The 23,584-nt window shown below is 38.0% G+C and overlaps 1 protein-coding gene across 7 annotated transcripts in view; it reads left to right on the top strand.

Moving 5' to 3' along the window:
* The first annotated feature begins 534 nt into the window (after nucleotides 1-534).
* ADAM23 (ADAM metallopeptidase domain 23) overlaps nucleotides 535-23,584 on the top strand; it is a 72,508-nt gene continuing 49,458 nt past the window's right edge. For all 7 annotated transcript variants that reach the window (XM_017834395.1, XM_017834402.1, XM_017834386.1 and 4 more), the window contains exons 1-4: nucleotides 535-705; nucleotides 1,753-1,979; nucleotides 11,051-11,127; nucleotides 23,382-23,445. In XM_017834395.1, coding sequence (XP_017689884.1) covers nucleotides 552-705; nucleotides 1,753-1,979; nucleotides 11,051-11,127; nucleotides 23,382-23,445 — 522 coding nt within the window. In that variant the 5' untranslated portion in view covers nucleotides 535-551. The remainder of the gene's footprint in view (nucleotides 706-1,752; nucleotides 1,980-11,050; nucleotides 11,128-23,381; nucleotides 23,446-23,584) is intronic.

Raw genomic sequence — 23,584 nt, 5'->3', positions numbered from 1 at the left:
GGGGCGGGTGCCCCAGCGCTACCGCCCGGGGAGTCAGGGACCCGCTCTTGGCTGCCGGTCCAGCCCGTCCAGGCGCACCCGCGGGACCCCACGGCCGGGAGCGGCTTGTGCGCGCAGCTGGCGGCGGTCACCCCGCGGGCGGGCGGGCGGGCGGCACCACCCGGCTTCTCGGCGGGCCCCGTGACGGGCGAGGCGCGCCCCGCCCCGCCCTATCCCATCCCATCCCATCCCGGTGCGCGGTCCCGGCGGTCCCGTCGGCAGCACATCGGACAGCGGCGGCCGCGCGGCCCCGCCCGGCCCCGTGCGCGCGTGCGCGGGGCCGCGGGGCCGGAGGCGGGCGCGGAAGGTGCGCGCGCTCCGCCGCCCGCCCGCCCCCGCGCTGAGGTGCCGGCGTTGTCCCTCACGGCGGCGGCGGCGGCGGTGGCAGGAGCCGGACGGGCGGTGCCGCCGCGGGGACCCGCCCGCCCCGCTCCGCCCGCGTCCCCCGGGCACAGCCCGCCGGCCGTGAGGGCTGTGCCGCGCTGCCCCCCCGCCCCGGGGCGCTATGAGCCATGAAGCCACCCGGCAGCATCTCCCTGCGGCAGCCTGGCTGCGGTGGCCGCTGCCGCCCCGCGCTCCTGCCGCTCCTCGGCCGCCTCGTCTCGCTGCTCCTGCTCCTCCATGGCTCCTCCTGTCCCCGGGCCCACGCGGCTGCGGCGGCCGCCGGTGGGTATGGTGGGGTTGTATCTGTGTGTGTGTGTGTGCGTGAGGAGTCTGCGGGCCCCCGTCCCCCGCCATAAACCCTGGCAACATCCATTTACCCTCAACCATCCTTTCATCCCTCCCCGCTTCCAGCTTAGTGTACGTGTCTGTCGGCGTGTGTAAACCCGGGGCTCGGCTAATATTCCCTTGGTTTGCTTGCACGAAAGGGAGATACGTGCGGTGCCGGTGCTGCAGTGTGTTGGGCAGGGATGCTGTGCGTGGACAGCCGCCGCTGAGGGATGCGACACAAAAAGCTGGGGTGGGCTTTGTGCGTGTCACGGCGCGTGTGGACGGGGATCTGCTAATTTGTCAGTTCGGGATCGGATTTTCTTGTGTTGCTTTGTTGTTTATTTGCTCTTGATTGCAGGTAGATGACAGGTGGAAGGTGAATGTAGCCGGTCTGTGCGTCGTGTTATTACTGTTATTACACTGCTGTTACATTGTAATATTGTTATATTGTTACATTGTGTTGATTGACTGTATCTTGAAATTTTAATGAGGAGGGATACAGGGTTTCGTTTGAAAAGCTGCTTCCGAAGAAAAGAGCTCTTGTCAAAGTTAAAAGAAGTAGAAATCAATTCACCTTACATAATAGGAAGTTTAGCATTCAGTGCACATGGAGTCTGAATTCAGTTTGTCGTAGAAACATGGGGAGTATTCTTAGCCTTTTGTAGATTTTTTTTTTTTTTAGTGAGAGAATTTAGCTGTCAAAAAAGGTGTAGGGCTTAACTACATATCCATTAAGGTTTTTTTGGAGGTTGGGAGGCATTAAAATATTTATAATCTGTGTATGCATATGATAATATACATGCAATAAAATAGTTTCAGAAAGAACATTATTTATTTAATATGTGAAAAATGAATCGGATCTAGCTCAATGAGTAAGCTATCTTTCTGTTTGCTTGAGTGATTAGTAAAATGTTAGAAAACTGCAAGCAAATATGTAGCTTTTCAATGGAAATAAACACATTCTGCCATCTAAATTATGGCTGGCATATCTTTCTTCCCCAGGCCTGCATTGGAATGAAACAGCAAGCGGTATAGAGGGAGAACTGGCAGATGAAGAGAATACATTTCAACAGAGTAACAGCAGTAACAGTAAAAATAACAGCTACAGCAATGCAATACAGAAAGAAATCACACTGCCTTCAAGACTAATCTATTACATCAACAAAGACTCTGAGACCCCTTACCATATCCTCGATACTAGGGCAAGGCACCAGCAGAAACATGACAAGGTAGAGTAAAAAGAGGCTCATCTGCAGAATTTTCAAAACAGTGATGTGTGGTGTGGAACTGTGTGTGTTTAAGTCTGTAGATCTTCGAGACTTAGTGGTGGTCCTTACCACCATTTTTAGGAATTAAAGGAGGACATGTAATTAAAGCAAGAGTGTAATTTCCCTTGTGTTAACATAAAAATAATTATTTTCAATTGCCGGATGGTTCAGAAGCTGAACTGTAGATAAAACGAATGGGAATTATGCAAATTTGACTTGTCTGATCAGCACAGATTCTGGTGTTTTCACTTCTGGTATACCATCATCAACAAAATGCTTCTTCCCAAATAGCTCTAGGCTGCAGAAATGCCTGCACAGGGAGCTTCTTTAGAATCCTGAACTTGCAGCATGAGTTACTTAGCTTTGGGTGTACCATGCACTACCTAATAAATGCAATATTAGTTTCCTGCCAGTGTATGGCCACTGAAGACCACTGTAAAGTGTTACCTTTTTTGTCAAATAATACCCTCATTCTTAATTTTAATGACAAGATCTAATATTCCATTTTGTACAGATGCAGATAGTAAGTTGTTTGTTGTTTTTTTTTTCTGAAATTGTGTGGAATTGAATAAACCTTGGCTTTGTGGAATAACTTGGTAACAAAGTAAATGTGTCTAAACTATATGACTCAGGATGTACCCTTTAGAATGATTCCATTCTATTTTTATGAATTTTTATTTAAAAAATTAATTCCTTCCTCCAGGATAAAAGGTAAACTGAAGGTAAAGATGGTTTGAATAGGAAGAGATTACCATGGTAGACAAGAGACAGCAATGCAGATCGGTGTGTATGGTATTACTGAAGGACTTAGCTATAATGGAGTTCCTACCTGTTAAATTGCATTTCTCTTGAAATTTTAAACAACGAATTTAATATGCGTTATATATGCTTTTGTTGATATTGATTATGTGCCATTTCAGATGTGGAATTAATATGGAGGCAGTGAATAATCTTTGAAAAAAAAAGATGAGATAGTTGTATAGTTTTGAGGTTTTAAAAGGAAGAGGGGTTTCTTCCTAGCTTATTATGACATGGATACCACTATGTGCCTTTGGATGCATCTAAAAACACCAATATGTTATGGATGGCAGAGGAAAGCTATTTGATTGTTGGAAACGATCAAGATACCTAAGAGAATACTACATTCAGAACTAATACCCCTTTAAAGTGAGACCAGTTTTTAAAATACACTTAAAACACTAGGGGCTTGCTGTTCCTCTCTTTGGAGATGGGTGTGGGAAGAAAGGAATTTACAAGTGCTTGCAGACCTGCCTTTGGGAATAATTCTTCCTCCGTGTTTCTAGATGTGTTTTTTTGTTGGGAAGCCATAGAGGAGAATATCCACCAATCTCTTCGCTTACCCAGCATTGCCCACAAGAATGTTGCTGCCATTGCCTATCCTTCCTATGCCCTACCTCGTATCTACCTGTTGGGGTAAAGCTCTGCAGAAATCGGTGCTGACAGAATGGGTATTGATTTCCTTGAGCATGCTTGCTGCTGAGTATTCTGTAAAGTGGATCTTCTTTCTACTCACTGTGTCCCTTTTAAGCATAGGGAACGCTAACGCTGCAGTTTTTCCCCGCAGAAGGGTTCTTTAATCTTGAGTCTTTATGGAGAGTGACACTATGTTGACTTCATTCTTCTGGAATGAAATTTCTATTGTTTTGATCCGTTTAATAGAAGGAAAGGGTGGATTATGTTCATTGTCTGGATGGATTTTTGCATGTCTTGCTTCCAGATCATCATACTTGACACCTTCACCCCGAACTTGCATCTTGTGCCTTTCCTTGCATGAAGCAATTTCTTTGCCCTTTCATCTATTTTACCAATAGTATAATAACAAATATTTTGTTCTGTTTTAGTTATTTTGTTCTGTTTACTATAACCTTCTCTGTGGAGCAATAATTTGGGACAGAGGAAAGTCTGCCAAAGGTGTAAAACAAAAACAACCCAAGCAACCCATAAACAAAATAGAATGCAATTGATTGTGAAAGATACACGAGGGTTTTGATTTAGGGGGAGGATTTTTTTATTACTTGCTTTTATCCTTTCTCAGAGTTAAAATAGATGCTCTATTGTAATAAGTGCTGCTTGTGAGATTTTGATTACTTCCACATTGGTAATAAATAGCTAAAATACCTTTATAGTTAGGTAAAGGTCTATTTAGGATTGATTTTTTTCTTTCTTTTTTTTTTTTAGCATGGGAAAAAAGTAAAGACAGATATGATGGCCTGATATATGGATACAGTGGACAGTTGAGGGGGAAAAATACCATTTTTTCTTCTTTTACTGTTCTTGTGGATCTACTCCCTAAGTACGGATATTATTCAGTAGATGCCTCTCTGTGGAACTTCACTATGGTGGCCAGAATAATATAAGTCATATGTCTAGTTAATGGGATTAGGCCTGAATGCCTCAGAAATGCTGAGTCACTATGAGGAGAGAGTGAGAGTAGAGGAAATTGTGTGCATGTGGAAAGGAAGTAAAGCTAGGAATATAGAATTATGTAAAATTATTTAAAATATTTTTAAAAGTCACATCCTAAAAGTAAGGGTCTGCAACCGTCTTCATGAAATGTTGGTAGAAAGGAAAGACTGGAGGAGAAAACAGTGTACCAGAGAATCAAAAATTTAAATAAGTTACTTTCTTAGCACTGATTCTCTCTATCCCCTTTTGGTGAAACATCATCATGTTGAAGAGGTGTACATGATCAAAAATGTTGGTAGACCCTCTTTCATTCCTTCTTCTTGGAAGAAGCTTCTTATCACAGTTGAAAGAAAGAAATGTTCACCATAGTTTTGGTGAAATGATCTATCTCCAAGGGGGACAGAGTTCTAGTGTATATTCAGTTTTTGCTTTATGTTCTAAAAAAAATAGATTTTAAATACTTGATGCTTGAAGACTCTAAAATCTGTATACCTGTTTCCTCATAGTCAAATTAAGGCTAGCTGGTTTTGAGTTCTTCTGAAGTTATTTTTAGTGCAAAATGCTCAAAAATGAGCATCTATTTATAAAAACAGACTGAAGAAGCTCACAGAAATCCTTAAACTTGCTGAAGAGGTCTGAGTCATCTGTGTTCTGTCTTTTTAAACATCTGCAGATGAAGGTAGTGTTTTGAATGAACTGGTAAACTCTTTATTGAACCAGATGACTGCTTTGGTTCGTTTTCACAGGCTACATACACAAGATTTTTAGGGGGCACAACTTGTCACAAAAGGCTAGGAGCAAGTCCTTATGGTGGCAGCAGAGCGAAAAATCCTGCAGCACAAGGTGTGGTCTAACGATAATAGGATTACTGGAGAAACAGCCCAGGGCAACCTAAGCAAATTTTGAGTGGAAAATAGCTTGAACTAGGTACATATGAAAGAAGACTCTATCCGGTGGACAGTTTTTCTGAACCATAAATTTTCAGAAGCTGTAAAGAAGCAATGTCTTCATGCATAATTCTAAGCTCTTAGTGTAATTTTGGGGAGGAGAGAGGCGTTAAGAAAACTGTTTTGCAGGCTCTAAAGACTGGGGAAAAAATAAGCTAGAGTACTTTTGACTGTGAAAACAGTTCCACTTTCCTCCCCCCAAAATTATATTTATTTAGGTCTATTTTTCATGGGGTGAAAACTCCAGGTGCTTCTGGTCAGCTCAGCTGTTTGTCATTTAAATAAAGAAAATATTCCTACCAGCTGCCCTGCTTTAATAGTTGAGATGCAGTGCTGTCTCAATCCTCTATGTAATTTTGGTATGTAGCATATAAAAATTGGCTGGGAAAGCATCCTTAAGATGAAAGGAAAACAACTGTATCACAGCCATGTCAAAGGAGGTGGTATTTAAGAAAAATCAGGTGTCTTTTGTAAAAGATGAAAGGTCATGATTAGTAAACTCTCAAGAGGTGGCATCATGAACTTTTACTAAAATCCAAATAAAAAACCTCTGTGCTAGTTATAGCCTTCCCTTTACTTGCCTATTTTAGGCCAGGTCTTCACTTATAATCCCCACGTAAAGAAAACTGATCAAAATAATGAATGAAATTCATGTGGCTTATGTGTATAAGACTATTGGAGAATCTTTGTAGTATTTCAGCTGGCTTTGCTTTTTTCTTTCAGAATTTTCTGTGGTGCAGCTTCAGTTTGCTCTCTTGTAAGTGGATGATTGTGTGTACTTCGTATTTTTTTCTATTTCATATTGAATTTATATTAATGCAAAAGGCTTATCTGGACTCTGCGTCTTCAGTGGTTACTGACTAACAGGAGGGTGTAATTGGTCTTCCTATCTTTGGTTTCTGGGCATAGAAGATTTTCCTTATGCCAGTTTCTCCCTGAGTAGATCTAGATCTTTGTTTCCTAGTTGAAATGTGGGTCATGATATTTCCACAACTTTTTAAATGCTTTTTTTTTAAAAATGTATTTCTGGGTCCTCTCATAAGCTTCACACAATAACCTATAAAAGGTTTTGGTTCCTAAGTGTTAGGTAGCACAACACTTGTACTTGTTATGCCTTGATCTGAAATAAAAATAAATTAAGTTTTTAGGTTTTCTAGCATTTGTGGGAAGCTGGGTACTGCAATGGATGTACTATTTTGTAGAGTCTTATGAACAAAACTTCAAGAGCGATATGGTTTTGGAGGCCAGTGTCACTGCAGATGGGTATCTAGGTACTGTCATGTTGGGAGAGAATAGTGAGTTCTGGCCCCTGGGATTATAAGCACAACAGTAGGATTGTTTCCAGAAACAGGGCTGGGTCTTTATTCACATGCCAGACAACCATTCTTTCAAAGAACAGTCTTCCAGGCTTGGAGTTCAAGTGCATCAAACTAACTCCTCTGTTGTTAGTCGTTAAAGACCAGAAACAAATAATTAACAGGAAGTTTTCTGAAATGCTGTATGTTTTAAGTGTGAGTTTTCATATGCTGCTGTGACATTTATGTATGCTGTTTCAATATGAAATGCTGTATTTCCAAGGAATAGTGGAAGGTTGTCTTGGTATATGTGCCACATAGTAGAGGTTAATCAAACACTAAAAGAAGGATGGTTTCTGTATGAAGTCAAGGATGGGCAAACAAGCTAAAATAAGGATAAGGAACTAATATTTAGTAAGTCATGTTCATTTGTGACAGCATTTGTGCTATTAGCAGGATGAAGGTCTAGAGCAAAAAATGTTTTAATGGTGTAAAATCCACTTAAATCTGACTTAAATTTCTACTTCTAAAATGAGACTGATGAAACCCCTTGCTCAGCTTCTGCACTCAGAGAGATGGCTTTTGGCCATTATTTTAGTCAGCAGAACTGTATGCAAAAATAATTTCTAAAAGCAGTGAGCTTGTCCTTTATGAATATAATAAAAGACCCACAGGTACCATCAGTCTGTTAAATAATGCTGCTACTTTTGTTTAAAGACTTGTGACAGAACTTCATATTTTTGAAGGGATAACACATTGCATTTGGCATAGTTTTACTGTGAAGAAAGTAAAACCATATAGTACTTTAGTTTTGATTGTAAAATTCCTGGAAGTCTGGAAAAAATGAATTATGGACAAATGATGGCTAAATGCAATAATGAAAACAATCAAGTTGTGACATAGATCAGTAGAACTGAGATTCCAGTTCCAGCCTGTCCACCTCCATCTTGAAACCTACTGTAAGCTAATGACTGATTTGAAAGAAACTGGAGTTCTTTATGTATATGGATTTTTAGCTTGGAAAAAACCCTGAGAGCTGCTCTTTGCACAAGCAGCTACAGCACTCTTAGAATGTCCCTAGTATGAGGAATCTCTTATTACAGTGACTACGCTAGTAATCTGAACTGCCAGAACAGTGAAAAGAAGACTTTTTTTTTTCCTCAGTAAAATTTGGGAATGGGGGCAGGTAGAATTTGAAAGACTCAGACCCTCCTTCAACCCACTTCTCTATACATCATGAGTATTTTTGCTGCAGAAAAACTTTATATAATTTTTTAGCTTTGCCATTGAAGTAGGTTATATCTGTCAAAGCAGGAACCTCTGCAGAGGTTTTTGGATGATAGGCAAACATGGACAAAGGAACTTTGTCTCCTGTTTATGTGAGCAAATACTCATGCAGGTGTGAGCATATACATGTGTGCAAGTGGTACAAGAAGGTGATGTTTAATATTTTTCCTGTGAAATATATATGTTCTTCAAAACATATGCTGATCTACATTATATTCTTGTTTGAATTTGTATTTCTATGCCAATGAGAAGAACACCATATTTCAAATTTTACTTTGGGCATTGTATTACACAGTAGCTGAGGAGAGAATACAGTGACATTGTAAGCTGTAAAACAGATTCACACAGATACTTTTTTGAAATACTTCCTCCCATTTTGGTACAGTACTTGATGGTTGTAATGCCTAAAACACGTGGTGATAACTCACTGGTAGCTTTCTGTGTAAACTTGTTGCAGGAAAATGTTCAGTTTCAGGATTAAAAACTTTACTCTCATTACCTTCACCTGATTTCTGGTTTATGCCTTTCATGGTTGGTTATCTATTGTTAAACTGGCTTAACAAAATCTGTATTTTACTGCAGCTGTGGTGTATCACATTCACCTGAATTCAAAACAGTGTCTTTGCTAAACTGCAGGGATTTAAAATCCAGTGTTCTTTTTGTAACCAATGGTTTGAGCTGACTTTGGTGGAGAACATGCCCTACTGCAGGGCATCAAATTAGTGTCAGCTGCTTCGCAGCAATTGCTTGTGTGTACAGGCTACATCTGTTGTGAGTCACAGCAAGAGATAGCAAGTAGTGTTTTCATGTACAGAAGTAGTTGTTTTCAGAAATAGCAGTGCTGTTATATCTAATTCTACAAGATGAAGTTTTTTTATAATATTGCAAACCGAGAATACAAATTATTTTTAATACTTTAAAACGGCAGAAAGATAAAGAATACATGGTTGATGGCTTAGAAACGTAAAGGGTGATACACAGGTATCATCAAATGGGCTTGACTGAACAATAGAAAAGCTATAGGGGATCAGACTAGTCATCCATCTAGCTGTCCCTAAGAACAGTCAGATGCCTATGGAGGGATTTATCATGTGTCAGAATGATCTTAATGGAATAGTACATGCTTTTTAAAATTTTCCAGATAGTTGTCACTGAAGTCTTGTTTGTGGTATGAAGACACATCATTTTAGGTAAATATTATATGTAGAGGGGACTCAAAGCAGTATCTCCTGTAACTCCAAAGTGGAATCTTTATGGCATAAAACTAATTACAACCCTCTTCCTGCAACAAATTTTCATGCTTTTTAAAAAAAATTAAATTAGCACCTGTGCATGTTGGAAATATAATGAGGTTTTTGTCATGAACAGGTTCTTGGAAAGCTCCTTGTGACAATTGTTCCTTGATTTCACTCTGAAAAAAAAAAATGGAGCTGGGGCTTAAAAGCCTCTCCTACTAGGCATGCGTTTAATCTGAGATTCTCTGCTTTTTCTTTCTTTATTTTCTGAGTGTGTGGTTTTGGAGGGTTTTTTTGGGTTTTTTTAATGCATATGCTAGCTCTCATCTTGCAGATTCTCTCTTGATTATGCCACTGGTTTGTCTTAATACTTAAACTCAGTTTGTCAGGCCAGTGTTAGCAAATTGGTGAACTGGTGAGACAAAAATATACATTTACCAAAAAATGTAATGGAGAGAAAGCTTGATGCTGGTTTTGGCTTTAGTTAAGAGATTATTTAATGATATTAAAGGTATTTAAAATATTTTGTAACTACACAACTTCTTTTTAAAAGAAGCTTGACAACAAAGCTCTGTGTGACCCTGTTGAAAGGGAAATGATAATTCTGGGGGCAAAGAATGATCAAATAGTAGAGGAAACATCACAGCTGGTTTTAGTTACAACAGCAACTTTTAGAAATTTTTTTTAAATTATATTGAAGAATTTACTGAAAGATGATGGATAACTTTGCTGAGAAATAAGATGAAAATCAGTGCTGCTCCGTGTAGTGCAAGAATGGAAGAGCAACATGAAGAGCTTATCCTTTGTGGAAAAATTTCCAAAGGAGAACAAAGTTGTAGGCCTTATTGGCCTACAATTTAAGTTATGCCATAAACTAGCTAGAACTTGATATAGTTTCTGTGACATACCTGAAATTAATAAAAATAGTATCTTTTTGTCTTTTGATTAAAGGGCTTAGTCATAATATTCCAACTTTGTGTAATTATTAATGCTGTATCAAATTAGTGTGTAAGTGGACATGATTTGATTAGAACATTATCAAGAAAGAGATTCTATGAAATTCAGATCTAATCTCTTCAACCCTGCTGGAACAGTGTCTTCAAAGGAAATTCCTGGATCATCTCTTACCATCTTCTTATTTTTCTAGAAAACAGAGAAGCGTGTTTTAAATGTTTTTGTCTACAGTTACGACAGTATAGAGAAGAATAAAGAATACAGTTTATGCATCTGACAAGAACTGAATATCCTGAAAGTTAAACTTAACTCCCTATGTGAGACAAGCTAATGTTGTTTTTGTTGTTGTATGTCGAGCAGCATCGGTATTCTGAATACTGGTTTAGCTACAATGCAAAGTACAAAGCCATTAATTGTGAAGGGATTACTTTGAAGGAGTCTTTCATAATGTGTAATACCAGCCTTGCCATGATTTTAGTATTTGAAGGTGTATATTACAAATGCTTTAATTATTTCAGGCCTCTTAAAGGGAATGGATGCAATAACTCAATTAAAAGAACACTACACTACATTACTTATGCTTTTATTACATAGCCATCTGGTTATGGCAAAATACAGACATTTGTGTGAAACTTTTTTTTTTCTTTTTTCTTTCTGTGAGGAATGAGTGTGTATTTGAAATCATGCTTTGCAGGTACCATTTGCTTCTCTCTATCCTCTAGAAAGGATTCCTTTTGAATCAGAATATGGTACAAGGGCAAAAGTTTTCACATGCCTATGAGATTCATTAAAATAAGCCTGTTTTCCATAACTTTGTTTTTCACAGTCACATTTGTTGCATATAAATCTCAGTGAATCTTTTGACAGCTGTGTGTTCCTGTTTGCAGGCTGTACATCTGGCCCAGGCAAGTTTCCAGATCGAGGCCTTTGGCTCCAAATTCATCCTTGACCTCACATTGAATAAGTAAGTACATGACTTGAGGTTTCTTTTGTTTCTGCTCTTATCTTTAACTTATGGTACAAGATATGCTGTTATCCAAGTTTATTAATGTAAAATAACATTTAACTGTTTTTATGTGAGGTAGCAGTAACCCTTGCTAACACCCACAGCATAGATACCTTTAAAATTTTATTGTTTGTGATAAAATAAGTTATGATAGATGGAGAAATTCCAGTACTGGTAGTGTTTGAAAGGTGTGGATTTTCTTGTGCTTTTTTTGTGTAGGAACACTGTAAAAACTTGTATGAATGGGTTATCTTTAATGATCTGGAAAACATGCTGTTGTCACTGCAGTCATGAAGTTCCTGATGAAGTGGGAATCTTGATGATGTGGCTGTACTGAAAGGTGCAGCTAGAGTCTGTTTACCTGTGAGAGGGACAATTTTACATAATCGTGAGGTCTAGAAGATCTGATTTGTAATACACACAGGTCAGCGGTGGTTTAGTTGTTTGTATCACATGTGCTTTTATATCCACTGCTGAAGGTATGGAAATACTTGATTTTTCTAAAAATTGTAATGAAGTTTTTTTTTGCCACAGAAAGAATAAGGTAGAAGTATAAAATCAGTACCGAATACTGGATAGGTAAAATTACGTACAGTAGTGCTCAAAAGTGCATTTGGCCCTTCTACTGCCCTTGAGACTTTCAGCATGATTAAAAAAGGAGAAACAAATTTACAAAAATTGCTTACGGGTTTAAAAAACTCAATGTGTTCCTCTGCTCTTGGGGTTCATATGAGGTCTTATTTTGGTCTTGACTGTCATGTAATGGAAGTTTTATTAGGGAGAAAAATGCAAGCTTATTAAATCTAATAGCTTTTCAAAGCACCATTTATAAAATTTGCAGAACTGTTATATTTGTGTATTTTGCTGCTTGGCTGCTAATTATCAGATGTTTTGCTGTAAAGGTGAACTGGAAACATTTTCCTTCATCCATGCATAATTTTGACGTTAAGTTGCTCTTGCATTTTGATCTTTCAAAAGGTTATGTGAAATCTTGAGTGACTGGCAAAAGATGAGTTAGTGCAAAGGCTGGGAATGTCACACAGAACTGAAGGAGAAAGAAGGCTTGAAGATAGCTGTGTGTTTTCTAGACTCTGGAAGAACTGTATTATAGTACAAGACTGTTGTTTTATGAGGGTTGGACCCATGCTTATTAATTCCAGTGGATAATCATGACATATTTGTGAAGGGTATGTATATTTAGTGGCCTCTAAGCTACAGGGGATTTCTTCTCTTAGTGTGCTTGCCACTGCTCCTGTCTGCACGTCCAGCCAGTAGTAAGACTGAGCACACATTCCCAAGGTGGCACTATACATAGGGTGTGGCTGGTCACACAGACAATCCCAGAGGAAAAGCATTGCCTTTACTGGCACCACATATAAATGCAGACAGCACTCAGGTGAATAAGAATACAAACAGCCTGATAAATTTCTTCTCCAGCTCATGAGAATTGGAAGTTTGCTGGTGAAACACGTGCACTAGCCCTCTCCTGGCACAGGCATGCCAGCATTCACTGACTCAAATGTTAACACAGGCTTTAAGTTCATCCAACATCGATGCCTAGGCCTGAGGTGTCTTATTTGGTCACTGGCTTAGGCCTTAGTCTTTGCAGATACAGGTCTCCTTATAGATGTTGACTGACTCTCAAGTTTGCTTGCACATCACACCTATGCAGAATAGAAACCAAAGTCATAAAGGAAATATTGCCAATAGGACTTAACACAGGACAGACTGCAGCGATCAGGTGTGGGGCTGCACCAAACCTGCTGTCTTGCATCTTACACTAATGACTCCTTTATATGCCACTCCCTCTCCATTTTCTGACACTTGTTCTGTCCTGATTCACCTTCCCTATCTTTGGCACATCTGCTGAATGTTCCATAAAAGTGATTGCACATATCCACAAGTCCCTGCAGGCATCCTGAAATAAGTTTGTTCCTTCCCAGGAGACAAATGATGTTGTTTACCACTTCTTATCTGTTCTAAAGTTCTGGTTGAATCTCTTCAGGGCTATGCCCGAGTGGCTTCTTCCATGGCCCATCAGACAGTGACCTAACAGAGATAATAATGAAGACCAGAACTCTTATCTCCTGTTCGTTAGGGCTTGGGTTTTGTTTGCATTTCCTGTCCTAGTCTCATCCTGAATGGCTATTATACAAATACCATCACAAACCCAGTAGCTTTACATTCCCCATATCCTTGCAGTGTTACCCATTGTCCATCCCTGCTGTTTGTCCTTGCTTATTTTGAACAACAAATGGTTCATAAAGAATATGAATATTTTTTTCTAATTGTGGCTGTTTATCAGCAATCAAAAAATGCAGTGCCCTTCACCTCAGAAAGAGAGAGGGAGACTACTTGATGTAGAAGTTCTGCTCTTGTGATATCAGGAATTTTCTTACTGCCTGTACATAAGGTGCAGGGTGTGCAGATGCTGTCCTGGTATCCTTACTGCTTGTCTCTTTATACATTAGCTCTTCTCCTAGCTTCATAAGTGTTTTTTGACTTATAAATATTTGACTCTTTATCTGGTGCTGTTCCAGAAAATGACGACTTCAAAAACCTGTCCTATTTTTTGACTGGACATAATACTCTAAGACTGTAAGTCGTAAAACTTGTAAGATAAATTGTAAATGCCTGTAGACAATGATTTGAAAAAGACCCATTCTCATATTTCAGTTACATTTATGTGTTCACCAAAATGCTGTCTTTTGCTACGATGTTGGATGACGAGTTTTAGTTGACATATTGGTATTGCCAATGTCTAGTTAGAAGGAAAGGCAGAACAACAGGGCCACACTTATTACATGCTACTGGACAAAATAATCCAGTTGCATGTGGAATACGTATTCAAAATCCTCAATAGCCTTGTATATGTTGAATTTATATTTGTATCAGTTGCTCTAAGGTGAGTTAGTGGCACCTATTCTGTATGTATTCTGTATATTTTCATTTTATTCTTCTGGGTTTTTTGAATCTTTTCCAAATATATAAAAATAAAGTCGAGGGTGGTTGTTAACTCCAACAGGTTCTAGTTTTAAGTTTTGTTTACCTCTGTTGGAATTTGCGTGATTGCCTACTTTCTGTGTTGCAGCTGCTCTTTTTTTCACGGCAAATATTATAACCAGGCAGTGAAGAAAATTGGATATTCACTTTCATTAGTAATTGTCAAGATTTTGTAAGAACAACAGGTGGCAATTTAGAAGTTTCTGGAGCATCTTACTATAAAATTTAACTTTCCATCTTGCCGTAGTTCAGTGGCACAAACAGCTTGAAGGAAATACAAGCCCATCAAACCCTTGAATCCAGTGCACAGAGAAAATTCATACGTAAGATTTGTATGGAGTTTGAGTGGGTAACCAACTTTGCAGTTGCACAAGGCCTAAACCAGATGAAATATTATTTGTTATCCTAAAGGTGATGGTTGGCAGTTTTTTCTTTTTCTTACCTTTTTTTCAGGAAAAAAGGTCAATTTTTAACTCTTTAACAAGGTGGACTACTCTGATGTTTCAGACATTTTGCCTCTTGTCACACTTAAATGTTTGACCAGTTTCAGGCTGTCAATGTGATGTCATTTCAATGCATAGTAATTGCAGATATGTGTATTATGAAAATAATTTGATGTAAAAACTAATACTTTTTCTAATCTGTAATGGATTAAATAAAGTTTTTAGTTAATGCTCTTAGTATAAAAATGAAACTTTATAGGATACTAGTGGTGTCACGATCCCATTTGAAAAGTTAGACTTATAATTCAGCTATGATTGTCTGCCCAAACTCAATAAATTCCTTGTGCGACAAGTAACATGTAGCATTGTCTTAAAACACAATTTCTATAAAAAGCCTTTAAAAGAATTAATTTCAGTAGGTTCACTTTTGTCCTCAAACAATAATGTCAGTCCATTCGTTGTAACAGTGCACTTGCTAATCAATGATCCTGGTATATCCAAGCAGTTTCTTGTTTTTCATTGATGCATTATATACATAAACAAATGTCTGCGAGGTGCTACCAAATTAGTTTTTAATGATCTCTTTTGCATCAACATGTAAAAAGCTTTTAAGTTGCTGTTCTTTTGAAAGACAAGTTTCTGCGGGTAACTTTTATGTCCTGTTTAAAGGTAGCAGTTTTTATGTTCTGGTGTAGTACTAAAACACATTAAAGAGCAGTACTACCAAAAGCAGTGAATTAAAAATGTCTACTTGCTGGTTTTTTAATGATGGGGGAAGTTGACCATATTGTCTGGCAGTTTTCAGACACGGTCTATTCCAGCCTCTAAAAACAAAGAGGTCTCCACCAGCACACGGTGCTGGGGCTGTACTGGAACCTTCAGCACTGGGCCTGTGGTGGCTGAGACACACACAAGGAATAGGGAATCAGTTAACTGAACTGGAGAGAAGCAGAAGTTAAAAAGCAAAGACAAAAAATTCTCTCCCTTCCTACTGAAAACTTGCCTCAAAATGTAGTATTTTGGGGAAGGGGAGTTAAAAAATCACCAAAACCAGCCTATATTTTTCAGCTTTTTCTTCTTTTCTCTGTGGAGGTCCATCTTTCCAGGAAACTCTGTTTGCAGGAAAATGGATTTTTCGGTGAAGATATCATATGAAAAATATTTGGCATCTTTGGCGTGAACTGAGAAAAACCCAATTCCACTGCATTTTACTGTTACATAACTTAAATATTTGAGACGTTAAAATATGATGAGTGTTGTGAAAAGTCAGTTTCTTATGTGAAGTGCAGCCAACATTACAGCAAATTTTATCTATCAGTTTAAAGCTTATAATTGATGTTTACATTTTTTTGGTGTATGTTTCTGTAGGGCTGAATTAACTTGAGAATAGTCCTAGAGGGGGTTACATTGTTAGCTTAATTTTAAAAACAGTAGGGCGGTAACTGGTTTATTTGAGAAACTGTTTGATTCTCATGGGGTTTTTTAAATTCTGTTTTAATGGAAATGTGAAAACTAGTCACAGTTTTTCAGAAGGAATCTTCAAATATTTATGACACTTTCTTAAATGAACACTCAAACATTTAGGGTATTAAATGGATCCTGTAAGATATACAAGCTGCTAAATTAAATGTGATAATAGTACTGCGAAAAGTTTAACTCTAGTCAACTTTTAAAAATTTGTTACAGAGGAGATGCAAAGACCTCAGTGTTAGGATTTTACAGCAATGTGTGTGCCCTCCTATAAGCACAGTCTGGAGTTCCTCACCTCTAGGTAACAGGGCTTTACTGCCTTATTTGCCACTCCCAGAGCTGGAAGCAACCTATCAAAGTTATCATTTTCCTCAATGGGCATTTCATGTGCAAAAAGTCTTAGGGCAGATGTTGCAGGATGCTGTGCATATTAAACAGGAATTAAAGAACTGGAAAAACTTACAGAAAAGAAATCTACTGAGAGCCATTGAAAACCATTGTACTAATTCCAGTTTATGAAATCCTGGTGTCACAGATCACTGGGTGCTGAGAAACAACCTGAAATATTGCTATATCTGTGTATTTGCTGTCAGACAGCATACCAAGCAGCTGTCTGGCTTGATGCATCCTTTCTTTGGTCACATGTAAACACTGTAACATGGCAATGGTGAAGAACTGTTATCTTTCTAATCTGGTAGCTGTTTCAGTCTGTTTCTGATATGGTCCAGGCTTGTCAATAGTGAGATCTTTCTGTTGAAGTGCATTCCTGGCATCTCGGATTCTGTTGTGGTCAGGCTGAAGTCTTTGCATTTGGAGCTAGTATAAAGCCTGTGCATGCTTGGAGCCGCTAAGAGCCTATGTAACTAAATTTAACTTGATTCAATGACAAGGCTAAAATTGTGCAGTATAGATCAAAGTGGAAACATGGATGAAGGGAACCAAAATAAACTTCCAGTTTGCTGGAATACCAAAATGTATCTCTGGTTCTGCTATAGTTGTTAATATAACCTGAAGGTGCTCAAGTCAGCTCTCTATAAGTATAAATAAGCCTATTTCACTCTTTTTGATATTAGAAATAAAATAATAATGGAAAAACTCCCACACCCATGGTTGGATTTTTCCTTCATGGTAATTGTTTAAAACTTCGTGTGGTAACGGTCCAGTATCAGAACATGTGGAGCATTCAATGAACTGTTTAAGAGGAAACATGAGTTTCTTTAGTATCTAAAAAACCCTTCTTCAAATGAAGGTATCTGTAGCAAATGTGGTTACCATTGGATGAGAGCATTCTGGCAAGGACAGGTGGCAGCCCTCAACCTTACACTACAGGTTAATAAAATTCTTATTGATAATTCAGAAGTTTTCCAAGCTGGTGAGTAAAGAAGAGGGATCAATCAAAAGGCAATATTGAGTAAACTTGAACAGTTGTCAAAATATTTTATTGAAACAGTTGCTCTTCTAGAAACTTCTGTCTTAGCAAATTGCACTGAGGTGTTTTGCGTGGCATAGAACTAATCTGTAATATTGTCTATCCATTTGTGTTTGCATGTCCTTCTGCATAGCACTTTTTAGAGTGATATCGTCTTCAGTGCTATGGTAAATGAAAATATGGTGGAAACCGACCAATATACTATTAATATTCTGGAAAACTCTTCAAACTGCTACCTGCAAAATACTTGCTGAAGTAGCCAATAAAATACAGCATGTTCCGTTCTCTGTTGGACAGCTTCAGGACAAAGCTAGAGAAAGGATCATGAAGAATTTGTTTCCTGAGCTCCCTTGTACTGACTCAGGATTTCTTGCACTGGGGGTAGTAGACTGATCCAGAAATAAATCTGTAGCATTTTCTGCACCATTCTATATAAAAGTTCTATACCATTCTATTACATGCTTTCCTGTCAGTCTTTTTTGGAGATCTTTTCCCCTTTTGAGGCCCTCCTGAGGGATCACCTAGGTAATTTCAGTTTATAAATTTGTGGTCGAGTCATCCTTTTCTTATCTCGAAGACAAATGAGGCAAAACCAAGCAACAATAGCAAGACCATGCAAGAAGTGATTTTTTTTAATAAGTGTACAATTTACTGTTGCAGAATCATTATGGTATTAATAGCAGAAGTGGGTGAGGACTTTCTTCTATTCCATAGTTATTAAAAAAGTTAATTCTTACATTTACATCATCAGTTGTTTCTTTTAACTACTTGTAATCACAGTTTCTTGATCCACAGTATCACGTTCTGATTTTTTAAGCTCCTTCAAGATAATATAAGAAAAGTAGTAAAACCTTGCTGTGTTTTAAAAAATAACAACGAATATTTGCAGTGTATTCATTCCTTAGAGACACTCTTATCAGAGCAGCTTCAAAGACAAGAGCCAAGTAAAGATTAATGTAAACACATACTAGAAACTTAATAAATTCCTATAAGAACAGATAATTCAACAAAGCTTGTGAATATAATTGAAACTGGTAATGGAAACAAGGCTGTAGATGGCCATTGCATTAGATGGCACTACCTTGATGATCTAACAAAATGTTGCAGCAAGGTGTCTATTTGTTTTTTATGCTACTAAACTATATCTCTCAAATGGACAAAAACATCTGATGGGCATTCTTTTAAATAATTCAACTAAACTAGGTTGCTCAGACAGTGGTACTGAACTTGAAAAATTTCAGAATACTTAAAAATAATAAAATATTGCCTGGTAATAGGTTAGTATAAAGATAATTTAAGAAGTATGTCAGAAGGATAATTCAGCTGTACTCTGATTTTCTGCAGGCCATCTACTATGTTCCTAGAAGCTAACCTGGTTACTTGTATATGAGATACTTATTAGTCATTTCATAGCTTTTACCTACCCAAAACAGTTCTCTTCATAAGGATAGTTAGATGTCAGCTGAGGTAAGACACTTTTCGCTCTGCAGCTCTCCTGCTAAGGAAAACGTCAGCACTAAACTATGTGCCAGGGAAGTGGATGTGAGTTCTTCAGAAAGCATCTGCTGCTGGCTTTAACAGCTGGCCTGTGTCTTCAGAGGCAGCAACTACTGGGAATAGCATGTCCCTTTGCTGCTTATTTTGCATTTCTCAGTGTAACTCAGAAGAGCTGGGGGTGCAGGACAGCTTAATAAGTTCAATTATCTAAGACAAACAAGGCAGAGTGGAAGAAACTATAGAAAAGGACATGGCAGACATATTATTTTGTCACGAGTTATTCAACGTGTTGTAATTTGATGTGTTCATCATCAGTAAAGGATCGTACTAATGTGTCACTACGTAAATATACTTTTGTCTGACATGGTCATGGCTGATGATTGTTTTAGTTAAATCCTGCACCGTTTCTGGTGCTCATAATATTGAAAAACAAATTTGCTGTATTGGATGCATTTCTGCTCTAATCAAAATGTAAATGGCTCAAAAGGGATCAAAGGTGGCGGAACAGTCCAGAGTAGGTGAGGTGTAAAATATATTTTGTAAAACTGAAAGGTCTGCCTTTCAGAGGTTAATTTATCCACTCTGTAAATGATAACAAAGGAAGAAAAGTTATTTTGTGATGTGGAGATCCCTACTTTATGCATGAGTTCTGTGCCTCATTCCTCAGGAGATTGTACTTCTACATGAGCTCTTAATCAGTGTGTTCTAGGCCTTTCTTTTTGATGCCGCTTTCATGAAGAATCCCATCACACCTCCTGGTGGAAATTACAATGCTCTTCTACGTATATCTTTTGAGTAGGAAAAAATGTTTGAAAGTTATTTTGGTTAAGTTCTAATTTTTTTCTTTTCCTTAAATAATTTCTCATGTCTTTTGTCCTATTTGTCAGTGTTAATAACAGGTAAAAGCTTTGGTAGGGAAAATTTACAGTAGCAGTTTTATATGTATTTTTACAGCTGTTGTTATTCTTGGAGCTGTAGCAAAATGTAGAACGAACTCCCTTACCCAAATTCTGCCTTTTTTACCTTTGCAGTAGTAGTGGAACATTTTTGCTGAATTTTTTGGTCCTAGGCTGCTCTCTGCAATATCACATTTCAATACTAACCATTTATAAGCACAGTTATAGCTGTGTTTGTACTGATTTTGATATGAATATAGAGAACAGGACTCACATTAGCTTTATTATAGAAGCAACTGGCTGTGTATACTAGCAAAGCTGTATTAGAAAAAGCCTGCAAAAATATGTTCTGCTCCCATTCCCCCCTCTTTCCCTGAATAAGATCGATGTTCTCTCAGATTAGCAGTATACCTTGAGGGATTTCTGAGTGATTACAAGTAAGGTGTTCTTTAGGACGTTTCCTAGTGTAGGCAAATATTTGAAAAAAGAATAGGTACCTGACAAAAATCAGGTACCTACCAAGGTAACGGCATACAGTTTAAGGAGCAGCTGACAGATTTTTTTTTTTCCATGGAATGTTCAAAATTCTTGCTGTCCTGAGGGAAATGTTAAGAGAGCAATGCCCTTGAGTAACCTTGGTGATTATGTGTGGCAAGCTTAAAAACACAATAATGATCAGAAACTAGTGATCTAGTTCCAACTGTTCCAACATAGCATGAGAAACAGGTTTGTGAAAGGCAAGTCTTACAGAAGATCTTCTACTCCAACTTCTAGGTGGTGGATACTACGTTACATTTGGCAAAAGGGTGCTTCAGAAATTAAAGGTGCATTTTTCTTACAGCATGGGAAGTATATCATGAACAGCAGGCCTTAACTAATTTTCATTGCAGGGAATTTGTTTGGTATGGAGAATTTAATGTGCCTTGTATCCAGTAGATCCCAAAGGTCCATCTTGGAGCCAGCTGGCACTGTTCTGTTGGACACAGGGCAAGCTTCTAGCAGCTTCTCAGAGAAGCCACTCCTATAGCTCCCCCTACTACCAAAACCTGGCCATGAAAACCCAATACATATTGGAAAGTCAATGATGAGAGTGTCTAGTGGAAACTTGCTATCTGCTGCCTCCTTGCTTTGTACTTGTAATATATATATAGGAGTTTTTCATCATAAGCATGCCTTGTTAGTTATCCTATCATGTGGGATACTTTATTTGGACACTACCTGAATCAGGAATTCCTTTGCAGTGGAAGTAATGATAAACTAAAGAATGGAAAAGGTTGGCAGATGAGGCAACTAACTGTGTTACAACAGAAGCTGAACCAAAGCCCAAAAAAGAGTACTAAACTCTGGAAAGATTCTTCAGCGGGTGGACTAAAGAAATTTTGAGCTGCTCTTGTGTCACATGAAATGGGATAAATCTGAGACAAATGCTGTAATCAGACTACAGTTGTGAGTCAGTACACACAGTGTGGATCACCTACTGCAAGTCTTATGAGATGCAAAAAAGCACAGAAAGCAGTTCTGAGATCAGTCGTGCAAGGTTACTAGAAGAGGGGAAAAAAAGAGGGTGTGAAAGTGTGATTTGATTTGGAAACAGGTAGATAAATGCTGATCCTGGAATTGGTTTGAGGAAACCAAATAGTCTCGGTGAATTCAAGCAGAAGTGTCTAAAAATCCGAATCTGGTCAAGGCTGTATCAAGTTGAGCACAATTCCCGTGGTTAACAATCCTCAATTTTATTTTTTTTTTAAATACTTATATCCTAATCAGAGTTTTCCATTTTCTTACTCGTGTCAGTTTTCTGCAGCCTTGTCTCTACCATCCCATTAAGTACAGAGAACAGCAGTCCTTACGCTTGATAACAAGTGTAAAAAATGCAAAGAATAAAATTACATTATCAACACTTTAAAGTTTGTTTTGTATATGTAAGCCTTTTTAGAAGCTTCAAATCTGGCCATGCTGAAGAAATGACTGTTTGCATTGTAGTCAAGCGCTTACACTATTTATACAGCATTTGTATTTTCTGCAGAATGTTTTTAACTTACTCTGATGCAAATAGAGAAAGTTAAAATGATTTTATGCAATTGAATATATTTTTAAATCTGCGCTTTAAAAATATATCTATTAAATGCTGCCTTCAAAGTGATGTTTAACACAAATTATGAGACTTCAATAGTTATTCAGGGCTATTAGCACTGGTTTTGCAGGCACAGAGTGCCCATAGTGTGGTCTCTCAGTTCCACGAAAAAGGACTTTTAAGAGAACCGCTGGTAACTGACTTCTGCAGGATGCTCTCTGAGTGTAGTGCCTGATAAATGTGGCATGAAGAATTGATTTTATAAGCCATGAGTCCCAGAGTTAGCATGTTATCAGGACTGCTAATAGCCTAATCTGAGTTTGAGATACCCATTATCATAAGTTGCTGTTAGTCCTGAATTCCCATCAGAGCTATCTTGTCAGACCAGACTTCCATAATGATGTCTTTTATTTGTAGCAACGATATTTTTGTTTTGATATATGTACCGCTATCAGACCCTTTAATGATTTTTTTTTTTTTTAAATTGAAAGGGTACATCAGAGACTTTAAAAATGCTAAGAATTCTGGGTCTCATTAAATAAAATGCTTATCTTGCATATTTGGTAGGGCCATTTAGCATGTTTAACTGCTTTGCTCTCCCTGGGCGCTGTGCTGCAGCCTTGGTTATAAAGGGGTGGGATGTGAATGGGGCATTGAGATTATTGCAGGATATGTACAGGCTAGCTTAGTTAAAAAAATCTTAGTTAAAAAAAAAGAAGAAGAAGAAGAAGAAATCTGAACTGTAAATTACACAGTATGGGAAATTTTTATACTTCAGAAATTTGTCTTGCCAGAGTTAGGAAAGAATAAGAGTGAGAAAGATATCTGAGAATAAAACGTGAAAATATGAAAAGGGGTATTATGGAGGGTGTTTTATGATGTGCTTTGTTTTGGCCTTTTTTAAGGAACATTACTGCTTTGGGAAAAAAATTGAGTATTTGCAGTTGTGAAAGTGAGTATACACTTTTGTCTTCAAAACAGCTGTGTATGTATTTGTTCAGCCTTACATATACTCTGACTTTTCGATAAAATGTAAAATTTATTTGAAAACGCTAATAAACTAAACATGTTTTGTAAGTTACTGTCAGCAAACAAAGTTCTAAAGCCATGGGATTTTTTTTTTGCATATTTAAAAGGCTGATAATCTAATTGTAAAGCTAAAATACAGGGGATTAGATTGCAGAATAAAATTCCCCCTTCTGTAACACACTGTGACTTCCAGTGCACTGTCAAACTGTTTACTGGACACAAACTGCTTGATTTTTTTTTTTAAACTAATGTACAGGGAAAACAAAAATGGTTTCAAAATTATAGCAACCCCCCACCCCCCCAAAACCTACCCATAGTAGTAGAAAGAGTATTCAGATTTTTCTCATTTTGATTTTTCCTTCCTTTGACAGTGACTTATTATCTTCCAATTATGTGGAGATTCACTATGAAGATGGAAAACCAAAGTTTTCTAAGGTATTGTGTTCTTAAATTGCATCATAATGGTGTTTTTGAGAGAACAGTGCCAATAAAATGTTTTAAAAAAAAAAGTTTTGCAAAACTTAAACCCACCAAAATTCTTTTTCCACACATACAAGGTAATTGTGATCTCATT

This window comes from Lepidothrix coronata, unplaced genomic scaffold (genome assembly GCF_001604755.1).
Source record: "Lepidothrix coronata isolate B3197 unplaced genomic scaffold, Lepidothrix_coronata-1.0 Scaffold7, whole genome shotgun sequence".
NCBI lineage: Eukaryota > Metazoa > Chordata > Aves > Passeriformes > Pipridae > Lepidothrix > Lepidothrix coronata.
Note: the sequence above shows the minus strand (reverse complement) of the source record. Positions and strands in the feature narration are given on the sequence as shown.